Source organism: Eulemur rufifrons, chromosome 8, assembly GCF_041146395.1.
Source record: "Eulemur rufifrons isolate Redbay chromosome 8, OSU_ERuf_1, whole genome shotgun sequence".
NCBI lineage: Eukaryota > Metazoa > Chordata > Mammalia > Primates > Lemuridae > Eulemur > Eulemur rufifrons.
In genome coordinates, this window is record NC_090990.1 from 33,997,713 (window position 1) to 34,019,905 (window position 22,193).

A 22,193-nucleotide genomic window follows, 5' to 3' on the forward strand; every position below is an offset into this window, starting at 1 on the left:
GAAATAGGACTATTACTTAATTTACAGATGGGAATACAATGGCTCAGAGAGATTGAGTAAATTGTTCAAGGTTAGACAATTAATAAAAGGCAGAGCTGGGATTCTAATTTAGACCTGACTCTTAACATCTATGATGCTGTCTCACCAGTGTCTTCATCTGTGAAATGGGAATATTACCCTTATAGTATTGTCGCAACGATCAAATGAAAGAAACCTAGGCAGTGGAATCAAACATCTCAGAGAGTCTGCTGGGAGTCATACACCGGTGAGACTCAGTAAAACACCTGCTCCTTCTCCCCCTGCCTGCAAAATTAGTGTCAAAATGTTAAGATCTGTCTGCTACTTCCTATCTGACCAGAGGTATGGCCAAAATGGGAGAATGAATGTGGGTTAAAAAATGAGACTGCAGGGTGGGGATTCCTGTCAAATCATGAATGTACGACCAACAGCAACAACCAAAGTGGTGTGGGATCACAGTGGACCAAAATCAAGCATGACTCAGTAGTGATGTTTCAAAGTATGGCAAGGACTTTTTTTGGGTAAATAAAGAGCTTTAGAGGACATCACTTACCTATGACTACTGCCATGGCAGATGTAGAAGAGGACCAAGGAAAAGTGAATTCCACATTTGTTGGGAGGGACAGAGGTTCTGAGCAATAGATTCAAGTCAAGATGTGATGGGAACACTGGATTGAAACCAACCAGATGAATGGGGATATGTGTAGAGGCCCAAAAGTTAAAGTTCCAGGCAGGAAAATCAATTTTTGACAACAGATCATGAGAAGACAGGAGAGGGTGGCAGTGGGGATGAGGGTGGGGAAATGACTTCTACGTGGGCCATGCCAATTCTCAAGATACTGTCACCACGAATCCGCTCTGGTAACCCCACAAGGCCATCTTGGGCTTAACTCTAGGCCTCAACTGTGAAGTAGACACTGATGAGCTAGTGTCTGACCAGAAACAAGTGAGAAGCAGTTGAGCCAGACAGTGAGGGGCTGGAGTTTTGGGTCATAAAAGGAAAGACAGAAGTTTGCTTAATCTGGTGAAAAGATACCAAAGCAACTTGAGAGCTATATTCACATATCAATAGGAAAGGCTATTAAGTATTAAAGTGAGGGCTTTTTGGGGAGGCTCCATTTATGGCAGGCAGAAGGAAGCCCAGGGTAGTGAAGTAGTGGGTAGAGGATAGTGAGAGAAAGCTAGATTTCAGCTGGGGGTGGGGAAGAACTTGCTATCACTCAGAGCTGTCTCAGCATGGTACAGGTCAGTTAGCAGGGTAGAGATCTCCTAGTCCCTGGGAAGTTTTCAAACAGTTGCCCAATGGCTTGGGGATGCTGTAGAGACAGCTACTATGGTGAGTAGGAGATTAGACTAGACCAGGGTTTTTTCAATCTTTCTTGGGAACTATTTCTTCAAATGACGGCTTATGCAAAGCCTGGCAAATAAAACACTAATCCTCTAGTTGGGTTGGGGTAAGGACCAGACTCTCAAGGTCCGCATCTCTAAGGGATGTCTGGGATTTCTTGAAGCATAGTTTGAAAACTAGTGACTGGATAGTAAGGTCTTTTTTAATGTTAAGGCTTGGTAAGCCAAAACAAGAGCTTGAATGTGCTGGACTGGTACTTTAAAATATTTGTTTTGTTCCAAAAGTTCATTCACTGCCTCTCAGTTCTTTCTGCTCGCAAACCCTGGACATGGCTGCTTTCTCTGATGGCCCCTTTGCTTAGTTTCCCACATGTAGCCCCTGCAATAAGAGCAAGCAAAATGGCTGCAGCCTGGGACTGGGACACAACCACAATGTGTTTACCAAGGCTGGATCTCATCGTGCAAAGGATGCTTGTAGGCGATGGTGTCTGAGTGTAGTGGTCACCAAAGAGGAATTTATTCAGCATCCACAAGGCATCTTACCTCCCTCTGCCAGGCTTCATGCTGCACACTGGCAATACAATGCCCACAAAGATATGATCCCTGCCACCAAGGGGTTTCCAATTTAGTGGGGGGACGGTCTTGCAAAGGCTTGAGTGCAAAATGCTGCGGAAGCACAGAGGAGCACATGACCCAGGTAGGGGGCAGAGTAGAGACAAGTAGGTCTCAGAGAACTTCTGGTAGAGATGCTTCAGTGGAGCTTTGAAAGACAAATAAGGATTAACCTGATGAAGAGGGAAGGGGCATTTGAATCAGGCAAATGTGTTTGAAAAGAGCAGAACAGAGGTAGGGAGAACACGGTGTTTGGGGGAACTGCCAGCCATCCAGAATGGCTGGGGCTAAAGGAGTGGATGGGGGCCTAGCACAAGATGAGCCTGGTCACCAGGCACTGGATCCTGAAGCTCTTGTGAACTGATACAAAGGGACTTTGTTTTGAACATTCTGGGGAACCTGGGATGATTCATAAGCTCAGAAGTAGCCCTGTTCAAGTCAATGTGAGGAATAAGCCTGCTCAGTGGACATTACAAATGATCTCATTAAGTCTGGAGTGTGGACAGTCGCCTCCTAGTCTTGGCTCGCCTCCTGATGCAGGCAGCAACCTTCAAGTCATCCCTTCCCTTTCTGTGACCCAAATCTCTCCTTTAGCAGAACAGGGATAAAGATGCTGCCACTAACATGCCACATGAGGAGAACTGACAAGACCAAAGTGCTCTATTCAGAATTAACCACAGAGCACAAAAGAAGTCCTCCCTAGTTAGAACATGATGTCTTTCAAAATGGTCTGGAGGAATCAGAGATGTAAAATACCTGCATTTTGTTCTTTAGTTACCAGCAGGAAAATTGGTAGGCATGTTTCTCGGGGCTGATTCCACAGCCATTCATGACTTCTTAAGACCTGAGTTCACTGCTGGAGCTGGGGTTACAGCTCACTGGAAGTTTGCCCTCTTTTCTGAGCTGGAGCTGGGAGAGGGCAGGAGGGTATAAGGAGAGCAGTAGCCCATGTCACCCACAAGCAGGTTCCTGCCGACCTTATAGGCTTGGTAGTAGGATTGAGATAATCCATGCAAAGGGCACAGTGCTTGGCACATGGTAAGCCTGCATTAAATGTTAGTGGTTATTGTTAATGTGTATATAGTTGTGTGTTGCTTAACAATGGGGAATACACTGAGAAATGCATCATTGGGTGACTTCATCGTTGTGCAAACATCACAGGGTGTACTTACACAAATCTAGATGGTATAGCCCTGCGGTCCCCAAGCCCCAGGGCCGTGGACCAGTACCAGTCCGCGCCTGTTAGGGACTAGGCCACATAGCTCCACTGCTCCCATCACCCCCAAACCCCAGTCCATGGAAAAATTGTCTTCTATGAAATTTAGGAACTTGGAGGGGGAGGGCGGGCGGTGCTGCACAGCAGGAGGGGAGCGAGTGAAGCTTCGTCTGTAATCTGTATTTACAGACACTTCCCATCACTCACGTCACAGCCTGAGCTCTGCACCCCCATGTCCCACCTTGGAAAAATTGTCTTCCATGAAACCGGTCCCTGGTGCCAAAGAGGTTGGGGACTGCTGGTGTAGCGTACTACACTCCTAGACTATATGCTATAGCCTGTTGCTGCTAGGCTACAAACCTGTGCAGCATGTTCCTGTGCTGAATACTGTAGGCAATCATTACACAATAGTAAGTATTTATGTATCAAAACATATTTAAACAAAGAACAGTAAAAATATGATATAAAAGATAAAAATGATATACCTATATAGGGCACTTACCATGAATGGAGCTTGCAGGAAAAACTGGACGTTCCTCTGGGTGAGTCAGTGAGTAGTGTGACTGTGAGGGCCCAGCACATTATGGTACACTACTGTAGACTTTATAAACTATATACTTAGGCTACACTAAATTGATAAAAAATATTTTTCTTTCTTCAATAATAAATTAACCTTAGCTTATTGTAACTTTTTTACTTTATATACTTTTTAATTGTTTTTAAATTTTCAACTCCTATAACACAGCTTAAAACAAACACATTGTTCAGCTGTACAAAAATATTTTCTTTCTTTATATCCTCATTCGATAAGCTTTTTTCTAAGTTAAAGTTTTATTGGCTTACTCATTTGTCTTCTCCACAGGAATATAAGCTACATGAGAACAGGGGCCTTATTTGTCCTGTTCATTGCTGTATTCCCCAGTTTTCTGGAATAGTGCTTGGCATATCATAGGTGCTCAATAAATATGAACGAATGCTGAATCAATGTTAAATCAAATAACTGGGGGAGTGGGCATTAGTACCTCTTCTCCGAGACTGAACAAAAGGTTAGTATTGTGGAGAATGCAATAAACAGAACATGCGGTTCCAGCTTTCAAACTGGTTAGAGAAGAAAGAAGTACGAGTATGAACATCCTGAGAGCAAGACAAGGTGAACCATGAGCAGGTATAGGTGTGAAGCACAGAATCAGAGGCAAGAGGGAAAGAGGCAGTGGCTGAAACAGAGCTTGCGAGCAGGGACCAGACCCTACTCATTTTCCTGTGTCTAGCACTTAACACAGCGGCTGCAGAACAGGTGCTCTATGAACAAGTGTTAAAGTGCACTGAGTAGACGGCCCACTGAGGTAATGCCGTGGACCAGGCAAGACACAAAGACTCTGTGTAACTTGGTATCTTGGTTTGTAAATATCCCTACTCAGCAATTTCTCAATCTATGTGTGTTAAGAGATTCTCTTAAATCGAGTCTTTAAATATAGGCACATACACAAGATAATGTTTTGGCTAAAATCCATGTCGTTTATTTATTCAACAAACAGCTATTTTCTATGGTCCAGGCCATGTCCTTGGCACTGGGAATAGAGATAAATCCTGGCCCTCAAGGAGCTCACAGTCTAATAGGGGAAAAATAGACACAAGAATAAATAAATAGAAGGTAATTAGAGTATACAAAGGGGACCACTACAGGAGACAAAGAGCAGAGGAACCTAAATCCTATGGTTAGTGTCCACAGGAAAGAAAAGACCTGGCTGTTGTACATTTTTGTAAAGAACAAATAAGGCAATGGTTCCCAGAGTGCGGCTGCTGATTACCTCTATTGGTACCACGTGGAGCACATACTGAAGTATAGATTCCCATCCCCCTCTGCACATATCTGATTCAGCAGGTTGTGAGGGGGTTTTCAGCTGGGGAGTCTGCATTTTAAAGTGCTCTGGGTGATTCTACTGCATCTTAAAGATAAGGTTTGTTCTTTTAACTGGAATGAAGCATGATCTGCACACCTGAAATGTTAATCTGTGTTAGTCTTTAATGAGGGGCAGGGGAAGTAGAGAAAAGGAAAGGAGTTGACATCTATTAAGTTCTACAGTAGTCTATATATAAGTTAATTTATTCTCACAATAATCCTATGAGGTAGATATTAGCATCCCCATTTTACAGACGAAAAAAACAGAATTAGAGAGTTTAAATAATTTGTTCAACATTATAGAGCTAATGAATAGCAACACTGACATCTGAACCCACGCTCACTTACCTCTGAAGTCTGTCCACTTTCTATAACACCGTGCTGGCACCAAGGGACAAATTTACTGATTAAATGTTACGTTTTTCTTTTAGTTATTCACCAGATCCGTCTTGGTAAATAAATAAAAAGAGCAGTCAGACGGTACTTTGGTTACGTCCAATGTAATTATCCATGGATATATCCTTGGCAAGTGGGGATTGAGGGCAAAGCCAGGAGGAATGATAAAATGAGCAGCCATTTCTTACTTGTGTTTCCATCTCTTTCTTACCCTCTGATGGAGGCGTTATGAAAATGTACTATGGCTAAGAACTGGGCCCATCTGGAGGGAAAAGCAAATATAACTGGATAACCATGAAAGCAACCCTACCTGAGGTCAAAGATTCCTGGAACTCAAAACATCCAGGTCAGAGGGCATTTAAGGAAAATTGCAGGGCTGATGAGACTCAAGTTTCTCAAAATAGAACTGTCAGGACCAGAGGCAGGTCTAGAATTTGCATTAGGGAAAAGCTCAACCTCTAGAGAAATTGTGAAAGGGTAGCAGCTTCTTCAGGTTAAACAAACACTATCTGTCTCTCTCTCCACACAGACACATCGGTAGAACAAAATAGACACAGCTCAGAAAATAATGGGAAGCCCAATTCTATTTAAATAGCTTGAGGACAGGCCCCAGCCACACACACAAACTGTAAATACCACCTAAATTCCCGTTCACCACATTCAGTGTCATCCAACCAGATCTTAGGCAGGAGCAGCAGACAAAGTGGAACATGTCAGATCAATAAAGGAAAGGCATAGTAAAGGCAGTCGACAACAATACTGAGGGGCACTTGGGGCCTCGGATTCAGAAGGCTGGTGTGTAAACACCATCCTCTTCTATCACTGAGCTTGAAGCCACAACAGCAACACTACAAACAAAAAATGGGTTTCCACTACTGGAGAATAATGTTATTTCTGGTATTCCCAGCAACTGCTGAGTCCCAAGATGAGTTTTGATAAAATCAGGCCATATAGCTGACACTATGGATAGCACATAGCTTAAATTTCATTATTTTGTGTAACAAAGATTGTAAGCCAGACTATTTTTTTTTTATTGCTACATTTCCCCTACACCCAATCTGGGAATGTTTGCTTCCACCTACTTTTTTATATAACGTTTAGAGTTGTTTTAAAAAAAACATGCAAATCTGGATTGATCTTCTCTTTATAAAAGTGTTTTGGTTTACTTACACTGCACTGATTCACCCCATCAAACACACAACTTCTAACAAGCAGTTAGAGAAGCAGGTGCCACAAACTATGGTTTAATAATATGCAGGCACTATACCTGTTTATCTAACTATACTTGAAATTTGCTGATACCCCAAACCAGCTCCATTAAAGGCATCTAGATGAAGTCTTTATCCAGATGGGAATATCTGGTTGTTCTAGAACCTAAACAAGATATCCGGGTTATGCCTTTGGCCAGCTGACTGGAGCATGGGAAGCATATATAAAGCCCATATCTAACCATAGCAAGTCTTCAAGCTTATTATCCTGTCGCAAGATCATAAAGATGACAAAATGATCATTTGTGAGCTATGAGGTCAAAATGGCCAGAATGCAACTACACTGTTGCACTATACAAAGTCATCTGTCCTATGGATCCTTGGCTGTCTCTTGTTATAACCTCAAGCACTTAAAAGGAAACCTCAAGTATGCTGAGATAGTTATCAGAATGTTTGGGTATCTTCATTCCTGAATATCAAGTAATAGGGCTCATCTCCACAATTACTTTTTGCAATAAGCACACAGTGCAGCTCATTATAGACTGCTCATTACAGATGCTGAGCTCTGTGAGTCCTTGAGGGGTAGGTGGGCTCTAGACTATCCAGGGCTGAGCTGACTTGGTGAAGGGCCAATCATTATAGCTCTAAGTCTTATCTTGGTTCTGGGCACATTTCAGTTCTGCTCCAATTCCACTTTGCTCCAATTCAGCGATGACAGACATATATTTGAACTCATTTGGTCTGAGGTTAAAGGTCTCCACTAACCCGTAGGTCTCCTTCCTATCAGTGGCATAGAAGAGCTGAACTTGGTTGGCGATGCACTGCGCCTCTGCAACGTTCTGTAAAGTAAAAAGAATAATGAGGGCCTTCCCTGCACACGGCCACAACGCTTTGTGTCTGAGTTCTGTGGGGGTGGGGACCCTCACCCAACAGTCACTGCTTCTAGAACATTTCCCTGACCTCCCCAGTCTTGGTTAGGTACCCCTTCTCTAAGTAACCAAATCACCCTATACTTACCACCATCATGGTATTTATCACACTACTGTCCTTTTTTTCTTCTTTTTCTTTTTTGTCTACCTTCCCTAGTGCAAATTCCTCAAAGATATAAAACCATAGCTTGTTTTGTATCCCCGCACATAATGACAACTGGTAAATGTTTGCTGAATAAATTAATGCACATGTTCATAATTTCCCTCTCCATTCAGTTCCTTAATAACTGTTAAAAATATCTCAAGGGGAAAAAAACAGAGCAATAGTTACCCAGTTCCAAGAACCAGTTTGTGAGTGAGGTACTAAGTTCTTGACTAACCAGACATATACTTGAATAAAACCTGTTACTGATACCACTGCAGTAAGAAAAGTAGTGCCAGAGCCAGCTGTGATAGTTTTAAAATTTGTCCACAAATTTTATAATACTTTTCGTTTCTTCGGTCGAGCCTAATATCCCTTTCCTTAAGTGAGGGCTGTACTCAGAGACTGACTTCTAACAAATAGACTATGACAAAATTGCTGGGCATGGCGGCACGAGCCTGAAGTCCCAGCTGTTCTAGAGGCTGAGGTGGAAGATTGCTTCAGTGCAGAAGTTCAAGGCCAGCCTGGACAATATAGCAAAACCTCATCTCTTAAAAAAAAATAGCCTATGACAAAATGATAGATAATGGCTTCTGCTGTTAAGCCATAAAAGATTGTAGCTTCTGTCTTGCTTTGGGGAAAGTTAGTTTCCATGTCATGAGAACGTCCAAGCAGCCTATGGAGAAGCCAACATGGTGAGGACATGAAACCTCTGCCAACAGCCATGTGAGTGGGGCGGGAAGTGGATTCTCAAGCCTGTCAACCTTCAGATAAATGTAGCACCATCCAACATATTAACAGTAGTATCATGAGACTCTCAGCCAGAACCACTCAGCTAAGCTGCTCCTGAATTCCTGACCCACAGAAACTATGAGGTAATTAATGTTTGTTGTTTTAAGCCACTAACTTTTGGAGTAATTTGTTATGCATTTATAAGTAACATACCAGCAAAGCCCCAGGGAAGAGAAGGGGCCACATTCTCTAAAGCTCAGTAATAGGAAATGGTGAGCAGACCACCCTATATGACAAAGGTGGAAGGTGAGGTATTAGGACATAGGCTACATTCTCAAAAGCTTACCAAAGAATTACCTCAAACAACTTACTTTTGCTTCATATACATTCTGTGATTCTAGTTAGTCATAGGCACTTATCCATTATCAGCATGTTCATTTGTCCATAATCAAACTCCAAAAGGTAATGGAAAATTCCTACTAAAAGCTGACTGTCAAAAGCGTGCTATGTCTAGCTGCAGAGTGATGAAGACGAGTTTACAAATACCATAGGCTGTGCTTCACCTCTGTTCCTTCCATGGGACTTTCCAGGTCATTGCTCACAAGGAGGCACTAATCTGAGACTGCATCTTTAATCAAAAGCCTTTTCCCAAAAAGCTGGCTACTTCAAATTAATAGAATTTTAAAGCTGGAAGGGGCCTCAGAGATCACCTAGTCTCATTTAATAGGCCAGGAAACCAAGGCAGATGAGATTCAAGGACAGGCCCAAGGTCAGAGCCAGGACCAGACCTCTAGAATTTCAAGCTGGTACTCCCTCCACTTCACCCTGCTACCGTTTCTGGAGGGGTAAGAGAATTAAGATTGATCCAGATTGATAACTATACTTAGTCAATTTTATTTTTCTTAAACTCACACATGCCTCAAGAGCAAACCATTTCTTGAACTCCCGACCTCAAGTGATCCTCCTGGCTCGGCCTCTCAGAGTGCTAGGATTACAGGCCTGAGCCACCGTGCCAGGCCAAGAGCAAACCGTTTCTAAAGGAAGTGCACTGCCATAATCTGAGGAGGATACCACCACTTGCTTAGCTCCTGAGCTGTAGGACCTCTGACATCAACTTTTATTTGAAGCTTGAGGGGGGTAAGTTGAGCTGTGTGCATTCTAGAACAGTGCTGTTCAAACTATTCTGCAGAGTCCTAGGGGCTCTGTGGAAGTGCTTTAGGTCTCTTCACGTTTGTTTTAGCTGTTACACCCTGGGCTTTTACTTAATAAGATTTTGTTTAGATAAAGAGTTCTTCCTACCACTTTAAAACAAAGTTTGAAGACCACTAGTATAGTGGGTAAGGAGTAAGACACAGAGAGAGATGGGAGAGATGTGTATCTGTCTGTCTCTCGTGGAGGGTTATGGAAAGGCCTCCTTTCCTCCTGGCCTTTTGTTCTCTTGACTCTTAACATGAAGCAGTCATCTCCTCCCTTTCCAAGACCCAAGAAGATAAACATACTAACACCCTGTGTTGCCCAATAAAGAGGTATTTTAACAAATGTGACTTCTCCGTCTCTTTTAACCTTCACATCTACAATCAATATACCGGGTCCTGCCCACTTTATCCCTACATTTTTCTGCGGTCATTCTCTCTCCTCCATCTGTACTGCCACTACTCTAGTTCAGGTCTTTACCACCTCTTGCCCATACTATGGCAACTGTTTTCTAAATGATCATACTGACCAGACTTGACCTACACAATGTTTAGAAAGCAAATAATTAAGATTAATAGTCTTAAAACTCAACTGTTTACGGATTACTCCTTGTTCAAGCCTTTTAATGACTCTTTCATGCCCTCAGTATAAAGCCAAACCTCTAGACACAACCCACCAAATCTCCTTTTTTTTTTTTATATACCAGTGATATCAAACTGTTTGCAATACCCCAAGTCATTTTATGCCTGTTAGCATTTACTTAATGCTATTCCTTCTGTCTGGGACTTTCCCCCACCCTGCCCTCCTTCCTTTGTCTGGCTAAACTCCTGCTGAAAAGGCTCAGCCCAGGTATCATCTCCAGGAAGCCTTCTTACTCCCTGTGGGCCAGGGACGCCACCCATCCCCCAGGACCCTCTGCATGTCTCCATCCTAGTACTTACTGCATTTCCATAAAATCATCTATTGACACAGACGTGGAGCCAAACAAGGTTATGTTTTTGAATATTCTACTAACTTTTCAGCAATAAAGTTAGTTCAGAAGAAACCTCTAGTTTCCATATATTTCTATTCATTTGAGGTTAATGCTATACGATAGCTGTTTAAATACTATGCCGAAAGAGCATGTTTCATGCCTGAGTATGCAGGGGATCACACATTCATACTACATTGTTAGGTTTCTTCTCCAAATCATGTACCTCTATAATAAATTCTAACATGTCTAGTTTTACACTTGTTCTAATTGGACCCTCAAAGTCAAGTTGATTTATATGAGGCACATGTATGTTGTCTGGTATGCTGTCAAATGTTATAAGGCCAAGAAGCAAATTTTAATGATGATGGTAACTGTGTAGCAGTTTGAAACCACCAGAATGAGGTGGCAAAAATGGCAAAACACTGGAATGGGATTCCTCTGATCTCTAGGATCCACTTTTAATATAGTTAGATGCTGTGCTTTGCTAAAGACCAGAAAATACAGTACAATCTCTATATTGTTACTCCTGTGGTCAAATCAAACTTTGTAATTATCAGCAACTATATCTCCTCCAAATTTCAATTTGAAACATCTACAGTTCATCTATTATTTTCTATCCTTCTAGCTTATCCCCAACTCCAGCAATCCTTCAACCTCAACTTCACTGGGACTCTCAGTTCTTACTGTCCCTAATCTCCCTTATATTTTCACTTTCCTATCTACCCAGCTTCCACTCCATGGTCAGTTAATCATTCCTTTGAATTCACCTTCCTGGCTTCTCAATTATTTCACTATACCACTTGGCTAAACACAATGCTAGTTAAATCCAGCTCTCAGCCTCCTCTCTCTGTGCCTGTACCTGCACACCCATTCTCTCTTCCATTCCCCCAGACCATGGGTTGGCATGAACTTTCTATAAAGGAACAGACGGTAAGTATTTTAGGCTCTCTGAGCCATACAGTCTCTCTCGTAACTACTCAACTTTCTGTTGCAGAGCAAAAGCAGCCATAAATAATATGCGAGTAAATAAGCATGGCTGTGTTCCAATAAAAGTTTACTTATAGACACTGAAATTTGAATTTCACATACTTTTACATGTCATGAAATACTATTTTTCTTTAAGCTTCTCCCCTGCACCCCTGCCCAACCACTTAAAGATGTAGAAAATATTCTTAACTCATAGGCCTTATAAAAACAGGCAGTGGGTTGGATTTGGCCCACAGGCTATAGTTTGCTGAACTTTGTCCTAGACAACAATTTTATACTTCCTCTTTTTGACTCAAATGTCCAACATTTTTCTATCCTTGGTTTCAGCTAATGACCTTTCTTTCTTTTCACTAAGCAATCTGGAGAGAACTTCTACAACCTGTCAGTACCTCTATCTATTCAACTGTATCTGTGTCCTTATACTATGTTTCCCTCCTATTACTGTACTCCTCGCAAAGATCAATCCATTATTCCCAGACTTGCCACTTCCTTCCTCTTTCTCCTGTATTATCAATATTTTCATCTCTACTGGATCTTTCCATCAGCATACAAATATGATGTTATTTCTTCCATATTTAAAACAAAAGATACCCTTGGTTCCACTTCTCTCTCTCCAGCTAATGCCCCATTCTTTCTTCCTCTTACAGAAATGTCTCTTGAGTTTCTATGCTTATTCTTCTTAATTTCTCTTCCCATTCTGTCTTAAATCTACTCCAATCACACTTTTACTGAATCACTTCTTTGAAATTGCTCTTATAAAGGTTTCCAGTGACTTTCATGTTTGTGAAATCTAGTAAATTCCCAGTTAGCATCTCATTTTCCCTACAAGCGAGATTTGGCCAGTTGGGCAGTTCCTATTCCTTGAAACATTTTATCTTAGCTTCCAGAGCATTCTACCATCTTAATTTTCCTCCTACCTGACCATTCCTTCTTAATCTTCTTTATTGATGTTGCTTCATCTCTCTAGGATTCAGTTCTCAGACCTCTTCTCTGTCTTTACTCACTGCCTTGGTGACTTCATTTAGTCCCTTGGTTTAAAATACAATCTGTGTGCTGGCAATACCCATATTTATATCTCCAGTCTGGACCTCTCCCCTGAACTCCAGGCTATATCTAAGTGCCTACTACTTGGATATATAATAGGCATCTCAGAATTAACATATCCAAAAGTGAGCTCCTGATTTTCCTCCCAAATCTATTCCTCCAATCTTGCCTATTTCAGTTAATGGCAACTCTATTTTTTTTGACAGAAAGTTGGGTAACTTCCAGTTGAATGTGATGAATGGAGGGGGTTAAGTGGCAAAAAGAATGGGAGAAATGGGACTTCATAGTTTCAAGAATAATAGATAGGGAAGTAGAGTCCCTACTGTGTCCTAGGCGTGGGGCCTACTGTTACTGGAGATACTAGCTGAATGACATCACTTTTTCCTTCCCCCTAAGCAGCTGGTAAGAGAGAGAGAAAAAAATAAGTGGGCATTATAATGAAGAATCTTAGGGGGAAGAGGCTCTAAAGTGTCCACTACTTTGAGGGCAACCTGAACTTAACTGTTGCCAGATAAATGAGACTGAAATGAGCAAGCAGTAGACAAACAGGTTGTGCAGTAATCATAAATTGCTTCTGGCACCCAGATGTGCACAGAGAACACAAAAGACATCATTAGCTATGGGCATTATGGTCCATGCTCTATCCCAGTGATTCTCATCTGAGAATGGGAAAAGGAGGAAAAGAAACCACTGAACGGTGGCCTTACTAATAACCTAACAGAAGAAAATAAACTATCTAACAAAAAGTAAAGGAAATAAATTCACAACACATAACTGCCCCTTTGAAGAGAAAACTCAGAACACAACTACTGTTTGTTTAATTAAACACCTGTGGCCTAACTAGTTATCTCTAAGAGTTTCATTTTCATTGCCTCGAAGAGCCCTAAGCAGAGAGTAGCAGGGTGCAAACTCCCCACTTCAGTTCTTGCCAGCACCAGATTCCAAGGACTCAGATAAAATCAGCCTCACAGAGAGAAAATAAAGAACATCTGAAACAACTTCACCACCACTTCTGTTATCAGTCTACTAAAGCAGAGAAAAAAAGCCATTTTTACCTTTTAAAACTCTAAGCAACTTTTCCCCAGCTGCCAGGCATTTCCTTCATTTTTCTGTGTGCTGTGGCCATTCCCTCTTTCTTTCTCTCTCTCTCTCTCTTCCTTGGGAAAATACACAAACTTGGTACTTCTGTATATCCTAATCACTGTGTGAGAATTCTTTTCCCCCTGTGTATGAATTTCACACCCTTTCAACGTCTATGTATGATCAGTGTTGTACATATGAATAGTATGGAAGAAGATAAAAGATTGAGAACTATCCTAGACTTTGAACTCTTCTCCACAATTAAGAAGTCATTTACTTGTCCACACTCTCTTACCCAAAACCCTTTGGGCCTGATGTGTCTTAGATTCAGAATTATTGAATTTTAGAAAGGTAATAGGTGCAGATACTGTACAACTGAGTATTATACAACTCCTCATAATTAAACACATCAATCTTTCCCTAGTAAAATGCATACTATTCCACACCAAGTGGGATTAATAAGGACTATAAATGTCCTCATATCAATTTAAGTGAAGATTTAGTTGCCAAATGAGTCCAAGTTTAGGTAAGGTTTTGTTTGTTTGTTTGTTTTTTGAGATGGGGGTCTCACTATATTGCTCAGGCTGGTCTTGAACTCCTGGCCAAAAGTGATCCCCCTGCCTCGGTCTCCCAAAGTGCTGGGATTACACACATAAGCCGCCATGCTCGCCTGCAGGTGAAGTTTTGTGACAAAATGATTATGAAAAAATTTATTTTTAGAGCCCGTGGATTTCAGAATTGTAAATAAATGATTGAGGGTCTATATTAAATTCAACTTGAAAGAGCTTGAACAAGACAAAATTATTGTCGACTTTAAGTAAGAAACAAGGTACACATAGCTCTCTGGAATTTTACCTCTCATAAGATTTGGCAGAGGAGTAATACCTTCAAGGCCATTAGGTAAAGTGAATTCTTACCAGAAATGTGGAATCCATTTCTGCTGTCATCAGCACTATGCCCTTTTCTTCCTTAAATTCAGGGTAGTGATATAAAATCAGCTGGCTGGCTGCAGCTTCCCCTCGGGTCTGCAAGAAGGAACACTTATCAAGGTTCAATAAGGTACCATCACAACAGATTGCAATTTCAAAGCAATAGAGAGTCTGGAGGAAATTCTGGCTCTTAGGAGTCCCTTGGGTGGCCAGTGAGTTGGAAGACTGGTATGGGGGGGCAAGGTCAGGCCTGAAAAGGCACAGTGAAACTGACAGTTTGCACAGAGTTATTTGTGTCTTCAGCTGGAAAAGATTTGGCTTTTTTCCCAGAAAATGTTTACAGTAGGCAGTGAATCCTTCATTGTGGCCATACATTTAAAAACAAAATGGCACAAGCAGCTACCAAATCAAGTTCTAAAGAAAGCAATGTGCCTACATAATTGCCACTTTTATGGACTAGCACATTTCACAGCTGAAATCTACTCCCTTTGGCTGGCTCTGAAGACTGAGCTCTTTTAAGCTGTAGCAAGAGCTGAAGGGTTTGCACGTGGGCTAGATTTGTAATGTGCAGTATTAAAACATAAACTAGGTGGGGGGTGATGGGGAGAATAAGTACGGAAACATCATAATTTTATGAAGAATGGTCAGGGCAGTGGCTACTAGACTTCAAGTCTAGATTAGGAAGAGAGTATGGGATCAAAGCTAAAGCCCCTATATAGTGTAGAAGGAAACAAATACATTCAAAGAAAGATCTCTGGGCTTCATTTTTAACATTTCAGCAAGAGTCATTTTAATTATCAATACCTAACTATTACTAGTGTACTCTTAATACTTCAGTACTATTGAACATATTTCTAATATTATACTGATTGTTTTGATCATAATTCTTATATTTTACAATTTTACAATCATTTTGATTGTAATTACATTTCTGGATCTTTTTCCTACACTTGGGTATAAGCTTCATCAGGGCAGGGACCTGGTCTCATAGATCTCCATCCAGGTCTTAACACAGTTCCCAAGACAATGGCATAATGATTAAGTTCATAGATGTTGGAGTCAGATAACTTGGACTCAAATGTGGCCCTATCACTTATTAGCAGTGAACAGAAATAGAAAATAATAACAGTAACTATTTCATGGCATATGTGCAAGGATTAAATAGAAAATAATAGCAGTAACTATCTCACGGCATATGTATAAGGATTAAATGACACAATGTATATAAAACATCTGGCATATAGTATTAATAAGTATGTCAAATGTTGGTTACTATAGTATGTACACAATAAATGATTGTTGGATGAATTACAAAATAACACTCCCTCATTCTATTTTGTACCCTCTTGTAACCCAACTTCAAAGCCAATATAATAGATGCTTATTTTTGTCAGATTTGGCCTCTAAATAGAGAATGTCAATCCTAGTTATGATCTGATTTAAAATACAGACTTTTATTTTAAAAGTTTCAAATACTTTGAATCTAACTTGTAAATCTAATATTTGGGAATAAAACAAAAAGAAGAAAGCAAATAAAATAATTTATTAAATGGAAACTATTCACCTAGCATGTTGGGAAGTGCTGACTTGGTTAAGAAAACACACGTAAGACATGGAGCCTTCCTCAAGGGGCTTATATAGCTTGAGTTAAAAATATAACCATCATAACTTCATGTTGTTAAGCCAAGTTTGTTAAGTGAGGCACATGCAGTAAATGGGATGGAGGTCAGGGGAAGAGACAGAAGAGAGCCAGGAGTAGTCAGAGAAAGTGTTTTGGAGTCTTTTCCAATCTAGGTATTGAGTGGGGCCTAGAAAATTAGCCCAACATGAAAAGTATGACAATTCATCAGTGCTATAGCAAATAATGCTGGGAGTCAGTAGATATTCTGTGCCCCTGAGCCTCAGCAAGGGCTCCTAGTCCTATCAAGGGGGAGGCCTCTTTCCTCTAGAGGAAGAGCATAAGCCACTTACCTGAATATTTATAAGTGCAGTGAAGTGGAGCTCGGTACCTGTCCATTGTCCTACAAAGAACTCATAACCTTCCCTTCTTGGCAGAGCACACAGAAACTATGGGAAACAGATACACAAGGAGATAGATGAATAAATGAAACCATATGCTCTATATCCAACTACCTGTATCATTCATTCGATTTCTTCAATATTTGGTTTAAAAATCTTTTTTTTAATTATGAAATTTAATTTTTAGGCGTGGTGGCTCATGCCTGCAATCCCAGAACTTTGGGAGGCAGAGACAGGCGGATTACTTGGGGCCAGGAGTTCAAGATCAGCTTGGGCAACATAGTAAGACTCTGTCTTTATAAAAATTAAAAAAAATTAGCCAGGTGCAGTGGTGTGCACCTGTGGTCCCAGGTACTCAGGAGGCTGAGGTGGGAGGATTGCTTGAACCCAGGAGTTCAAGGCTGCAGTGAGCTATGATTGCACCACTGTACTCCAGCCTGAGCAACAGAGTGAGACCCTGCCTCTAAAAAAAAAATAAAAATAAATAAATTATGAAATTCACATATGGTAATATAATAGACACTCACGTAATTCTCAATCCACCTAAGGAAGCATTAGAGATACAACAGAGGCTCCCTGTGTACTCCATTCCAATTCCATCCTAGAGTTAACATCTACCCTGTGGGACTACAGGCATGTACCACTAAGCGGGGCTAATTTTTAAAAAAATTTTTTGCAGAGATGGAGTCTCGAACTCCCAGCCTCAAGTAATCCTTCCACCTTGGCCTCTCAGAGTGCTGGAATTACAGGTGTGAGCCACCACGCCTGGCTTATCCTGCATTTGGTGTCTGTCATTCCCTTTTGTATTTTTATACTTTTAATGTATATGTATATATCCATAAACAAGAAACGGTTTGCATGTTTAAAAACTTAAATCTTATCAAAGTGTATGTATCCTGTTGTAACTTGCTTTTTTATTTCACATTATGCTTTTGACATTTATCCATGTTGATAAATACAACTCTCATTTATGAATTTTTCACTGTTGTATGAAATTCTACTGCAGAAACTTACCACAATTGGATTTATTCTTCTCTTGATGAATATTTGGATCTTTTTCAATTTCTAAACTTTCTAATGCCGCTAAAATAACTTTTTTTCCATTTGCTATCATTACTTCATATTCTATCAGCTGAGGCTAATATTAGAGCATGGCTCTAGACTAAACACTAAGAAATGATTAGTTTTATGCTCAAGATGTTTAGAATTGGGGATAAGCAGTGGAGAAGAGAATCATGCCAGAACAAAACAAAGTATAATCAGTTCAATACACATAAATCACAGAATTGTCTTCTTATTGCCAACCATTCAAGCCCAATTTATTATTATTAGATGAGATAAACTCACCATCTACCTGATAGCTGATTCCTTGAGAGGGAAAATTTTTTTTTAGAGTTTTGGGAAATTCAATAAATTGCACATATTTAAAGTGTATAATTTGATGAGTTTTATATACGTATGCTGTCAAACCATAACTACAATTAACATAACAAACATGTATAATCTCCAAAAGTTTTCTTGTGACTATTTATAATCTATACTTTCCTGTCCCTAACTGTTCCTAAGTAACCACTGATTTGCTTTTTGTCTCTATAAGTCTGTATTTTATAAAATTTTATATAAATGGAACCACAGAATATGTACTTTCTTTGGTTTGGTTTCTTTCACTCAGCATAATTCCTTTGTGATCCATCCATGTTGTTGCATGTATCAATAATGCATTCCTTTTTATTGCTGAATATTACTCTATTGTGTACACAAATGTACACACTCCACACACTCTCTTTCCACAATTTCTATGCAACTGTGATAGACATTTGGATTGTTTCCAGTATTTGGTTATTACAAATAAAGCTGCTTGAACATTTGTGCACAAGTCATTGTACGGACATATGCTTTCGGTTCTCTTGGGAAAGTATCTAGGAGTGGAATGGCTGGTTAGTATGGCAGGTATACGCTTAACTTTATTTATTTATTTTTTTGAGACAGAATCTCACTTTGTCGTGCTGGCTAGAGTGCAGTGGCATCATCATAGCTCACTACAACTTCAAACCCTGGGCTCAAGTGATCCTCCTGCCTCAGCCTTCTGAGTAGCTGGGACTACAGGCACACACCACTACATCTGGCTAATTCTTCTATTTTTAGTAGAGGTGGGGTCTTGCTCTTTCTCAGGCTGGTCTCAAACTCCTGGGCTCAAGCAATCCTCCTGCCTCAGCTTCGCAGAGTGCTAGGATTACAGGCCTGAGCCACCGTCCCTGGCCTATGCTTAACTTTTAAAGAAACCACAAAATTGTTTTCTAAAGTGCTTATCCCATTTTACATTATCAACAGCAGTACAGGAGAGTTCCAGTTGCTCCACATCCTCACCAACACTGCGTATGATCAGTTTTTTAAATTTTAGCCATTCTACGGGTATCTCACTGTGGTTTTAATTTGCATTCCAATTATCACTAATGATATCAAGCATCTTTTCAAGTGCTTGTCTGCCACTCTACTTGTTTGGCAAACTATTCAAATCTTCTGTCCCTTTTTTTTGAGACAGGTTCTCACTCAGTTGTTCAGGCTAGAGTGCAGTAGTGTCATCCCAGCTCACTGCAACCTCAAACCCTGGGCTCAAGTGATTCTCCTGCCTCAGCCTCCCAAGTAGCTGGGATTACAGACATGTGCCACCACACCTGGCTAATTTTTCTATTTTTTTGTAGAGACAGGGTCTCAACATGTTGCTCAGGCTGGCCTCAAATGACCTTCCTGCCTAAGCCTTCCAAAGTGGTAGGATTACAGGTGTAAGCTACCACACCCAGCCTTCTGTCCATTTTTTAATTGGGTTGTCTGTCTTCTTATTATTGAGTTATAAGAGTTTTTGATATAACTTGGGTTACTTCCGCCTTTCGGCTATTGTGACTAATGCTACTATGAACATGGGTGTACAAACAGAATGTTTAAATTTTGATGAACAGTAATTTATTGATTTTTTCTTTTATAGTGTCTGTTTTTGTGATGTATTTAAGAAATCTTTGGCAAACCCCAGATCACTGAGATTTTTTCTTTTATTTTCTTCTAGAAATTACATTTATGTCTATGATCTATTTTGAGTTAATTTTTGTATACAGTGAGGTTAGAGGTTTTTTTTGCACATGATATTCTTTTCTTTTTTTTTTTGAGACAGAGTCTCTCTCTGTTGCCCAGGCTAGAGTGAGTGCCGTGGCGTCAGCCTAGCTCACAGCAACCTCAAACTCCTGAGCTCAAGCGATCCTCCTGTCTCAGCCTCCCGAGTAGCTGGGACTACAGGCATGCACCACTATGCCCGGCTAATGTTTTCTATATATATTTTTAGCTGTCCATATAATTTCTTTCTATTTTTAGTAGAGATGGGGTCTCGCTCTTGCTCAGGCTGGTCTCGAACTCCTGAGCTCAAACGATCCGCCCACCTCGGCCTCCCAGAGTGCTAGGATTACAGGCGTGAGCCACCGCGCCCGGCCTGCACATGATATTCAATTGTTTTAGCAGCACTTGTCAAAGAGATTATCCTTTCCTATTTAATTTCTTGGCACCTTTGTTGAAAAACAGCTGACTATATATATGTTGGTCTATTCCTGGCCTCTATTCTGTTCCATTGATCTATATGTCTGTCTTTATGGCAATATACTGTTTTCATTGCTATATCTTTATAAGTCTTGAAATCAGGAAATGTAAGTCCTCTAACTTTGTTGTTTTTTTTTCAAAATTGTTTTAGCTATTTTAGGTCCTTTGGGGATACAAATAAACTTTTAAAATCAGCTTGTCAATTTCTGGGGAAAAAAAAGCCTATTGAGATTTTGAATGGTATTGTATTTAATCTAGAGATCAATTTAGGGAGAACTGACATTTTAACAATATTGAGTCATTCAATCCATGAACATGGCATATATCTCTTCATTTACTTAGGTATTCTTTATTTTCAGCAATGTTTGGAAAATTTTTAAAAACCCTACAAATCATTACCGACACCAAATTAGTTGTCCGGCCACCTACTCCCTTCTCCCTTAGGCCTTCTGGCAGCTCATTACTCCAACAACAACCTCATAATTCCTTTTAGGCACATATTAGTAGAATAGCATAGCCAAAACTGCAAAGACAACTGGCAATAAAGCAAGCATCCCACCCCAGTTAGAATAGCTATTATCACAAAGACAAAAATATAACAAATGCTAGTAAGGATGCAGAGAAAGGTGAACTCTTATACACTGTTGTTAGTGGGAATGTAAATTAGTATAGCCATTATGTAAAACAGTATGAAGGTTCCTCAAAAAACTAAAAATAACAACCCCACTACTAGATATATATCCAAAGGAAAGGAAATCAGTACGTTAAAGAGATATCTGCATACCCATCTTTAAAGCAGCACTATTCACAATAGCCAAACTATGGAATCAACCTAAGTATCCACCAATGGATGAATGGATAAAGAAAATGTGGTATATATACACAATGGAATATTATTTAGCCACAAAAAAGAATGGAATTCTTTCTTTTGTGGCAACATGGATAACATGGAGAACATCACATGTAGTGAAATAAGCCAGGCTCAGAAATGATAAATACCACATGTTCTCTCACTCATATGGAGAGGCTAAGAAAGTTGATCTCATAGAAGTAGAAAGTAGAGTAGTGGTCACTAGCAGGGAAGAAGAGGGGGGATGGAGGACAGCCAAAGGTTGGTTAATGGATACACACATACACCTAGATAGAAGGAATAAATTCTAGTGTTCTATAGCACTCACGGTGACTATAATTGAAAACAATTTATTGTATATTTTCAAATAGTGAGAGGAGTGGATTTTGAATGCTCCCAACACAAAGAAATGATTAATGTTTGAGATCATGGATATGCTAATTACCCTGATTTGATCACTAAACATTATGTAATATGTGTATTGAAATATCACACTGTACCCAATAAATATGTACAATTATTATGTGTTAATTAAAAATAATAATAAAGACAAGGGAAAAAAAAGATGTTGAAAAGATTAAGGTCTCAGGTACCTTCCAAAATGCACTTATACTGACAGCTTAAGATCCACATTAGAAAGCGCTGAGATGTGGTAGACAGCTAAAAAGCCAGAGGCTTATTGGGCCAAACCCACTTATCAGTACAATCAACGTGTGAGCATCTTTGTTAAACAAAGCATGATAACATGTAAGAGAATATGGAATATGATGAGATTGGTGGGAAAACACCCTTGCTTTGCAGCATTGATAAGCAATCCTTACGTGGTCACCAGAAACTTACTGTTGGACAGGACTGAGCCCGGTTCCAGATCAAATCAAACTTCTCTTCCTGTAAGTCCAAAAAGAATAAAATTAACTCACAAACAGGAAAACACAAAAGGCCACAATCACATTTAAATTCCCCAAGACTGAATTCTAGAACTATAATACAACTAAAAACAATCTTTTAAATTCCATCATTTCCAAATCGCTCTTA

At 40.1% G+C, this 22,193-nt stretch overlaps 1 protein-coding gene across 4 annotated transcripts in view; it reads right to left on the reverse strand.

The window, feature by feature from the left end:
* Nucleotides 1-6,624: 6,624 nt before the first annotated feature.
* ATPAF1 (ATP synthase mitochondrial F1 complex assembly factor 1) overlaps nt 6,625-22,193 on the reverse strand; it is a 30,347-nt gene continuing 14,778 nt past the window's right edge. For 3 of the 4 annotated variants that reach the window (XM_069479936.1, XM_069479935.1, XM_069479938.1), the window contains 4 exons: nt 21,999-22,046; nt 16,679-16,774; nt 14,696-14,803; nt 6,625-7,536 (listed from right to left, as the gene is read on the reverse strand). In XM_069479936.1, the coding sequence (XP_069336037.1) occupies nt 7,342-7,536; nt 14,696-14,803; nt 16,679-16,774; nt 21,999-22,046 (447 nt within the window). In that variant the 3' untranslated portion in view covers nt 6,625-7,341. The remainder of the gene's footprint in view (nt 7,537-14,695; nt 14,804-16,678; nt 16,775-21,998; nt 22,047-22,193) is intronic. The other variant, XM_069479937.1, reaches the window with a different exon arrangement.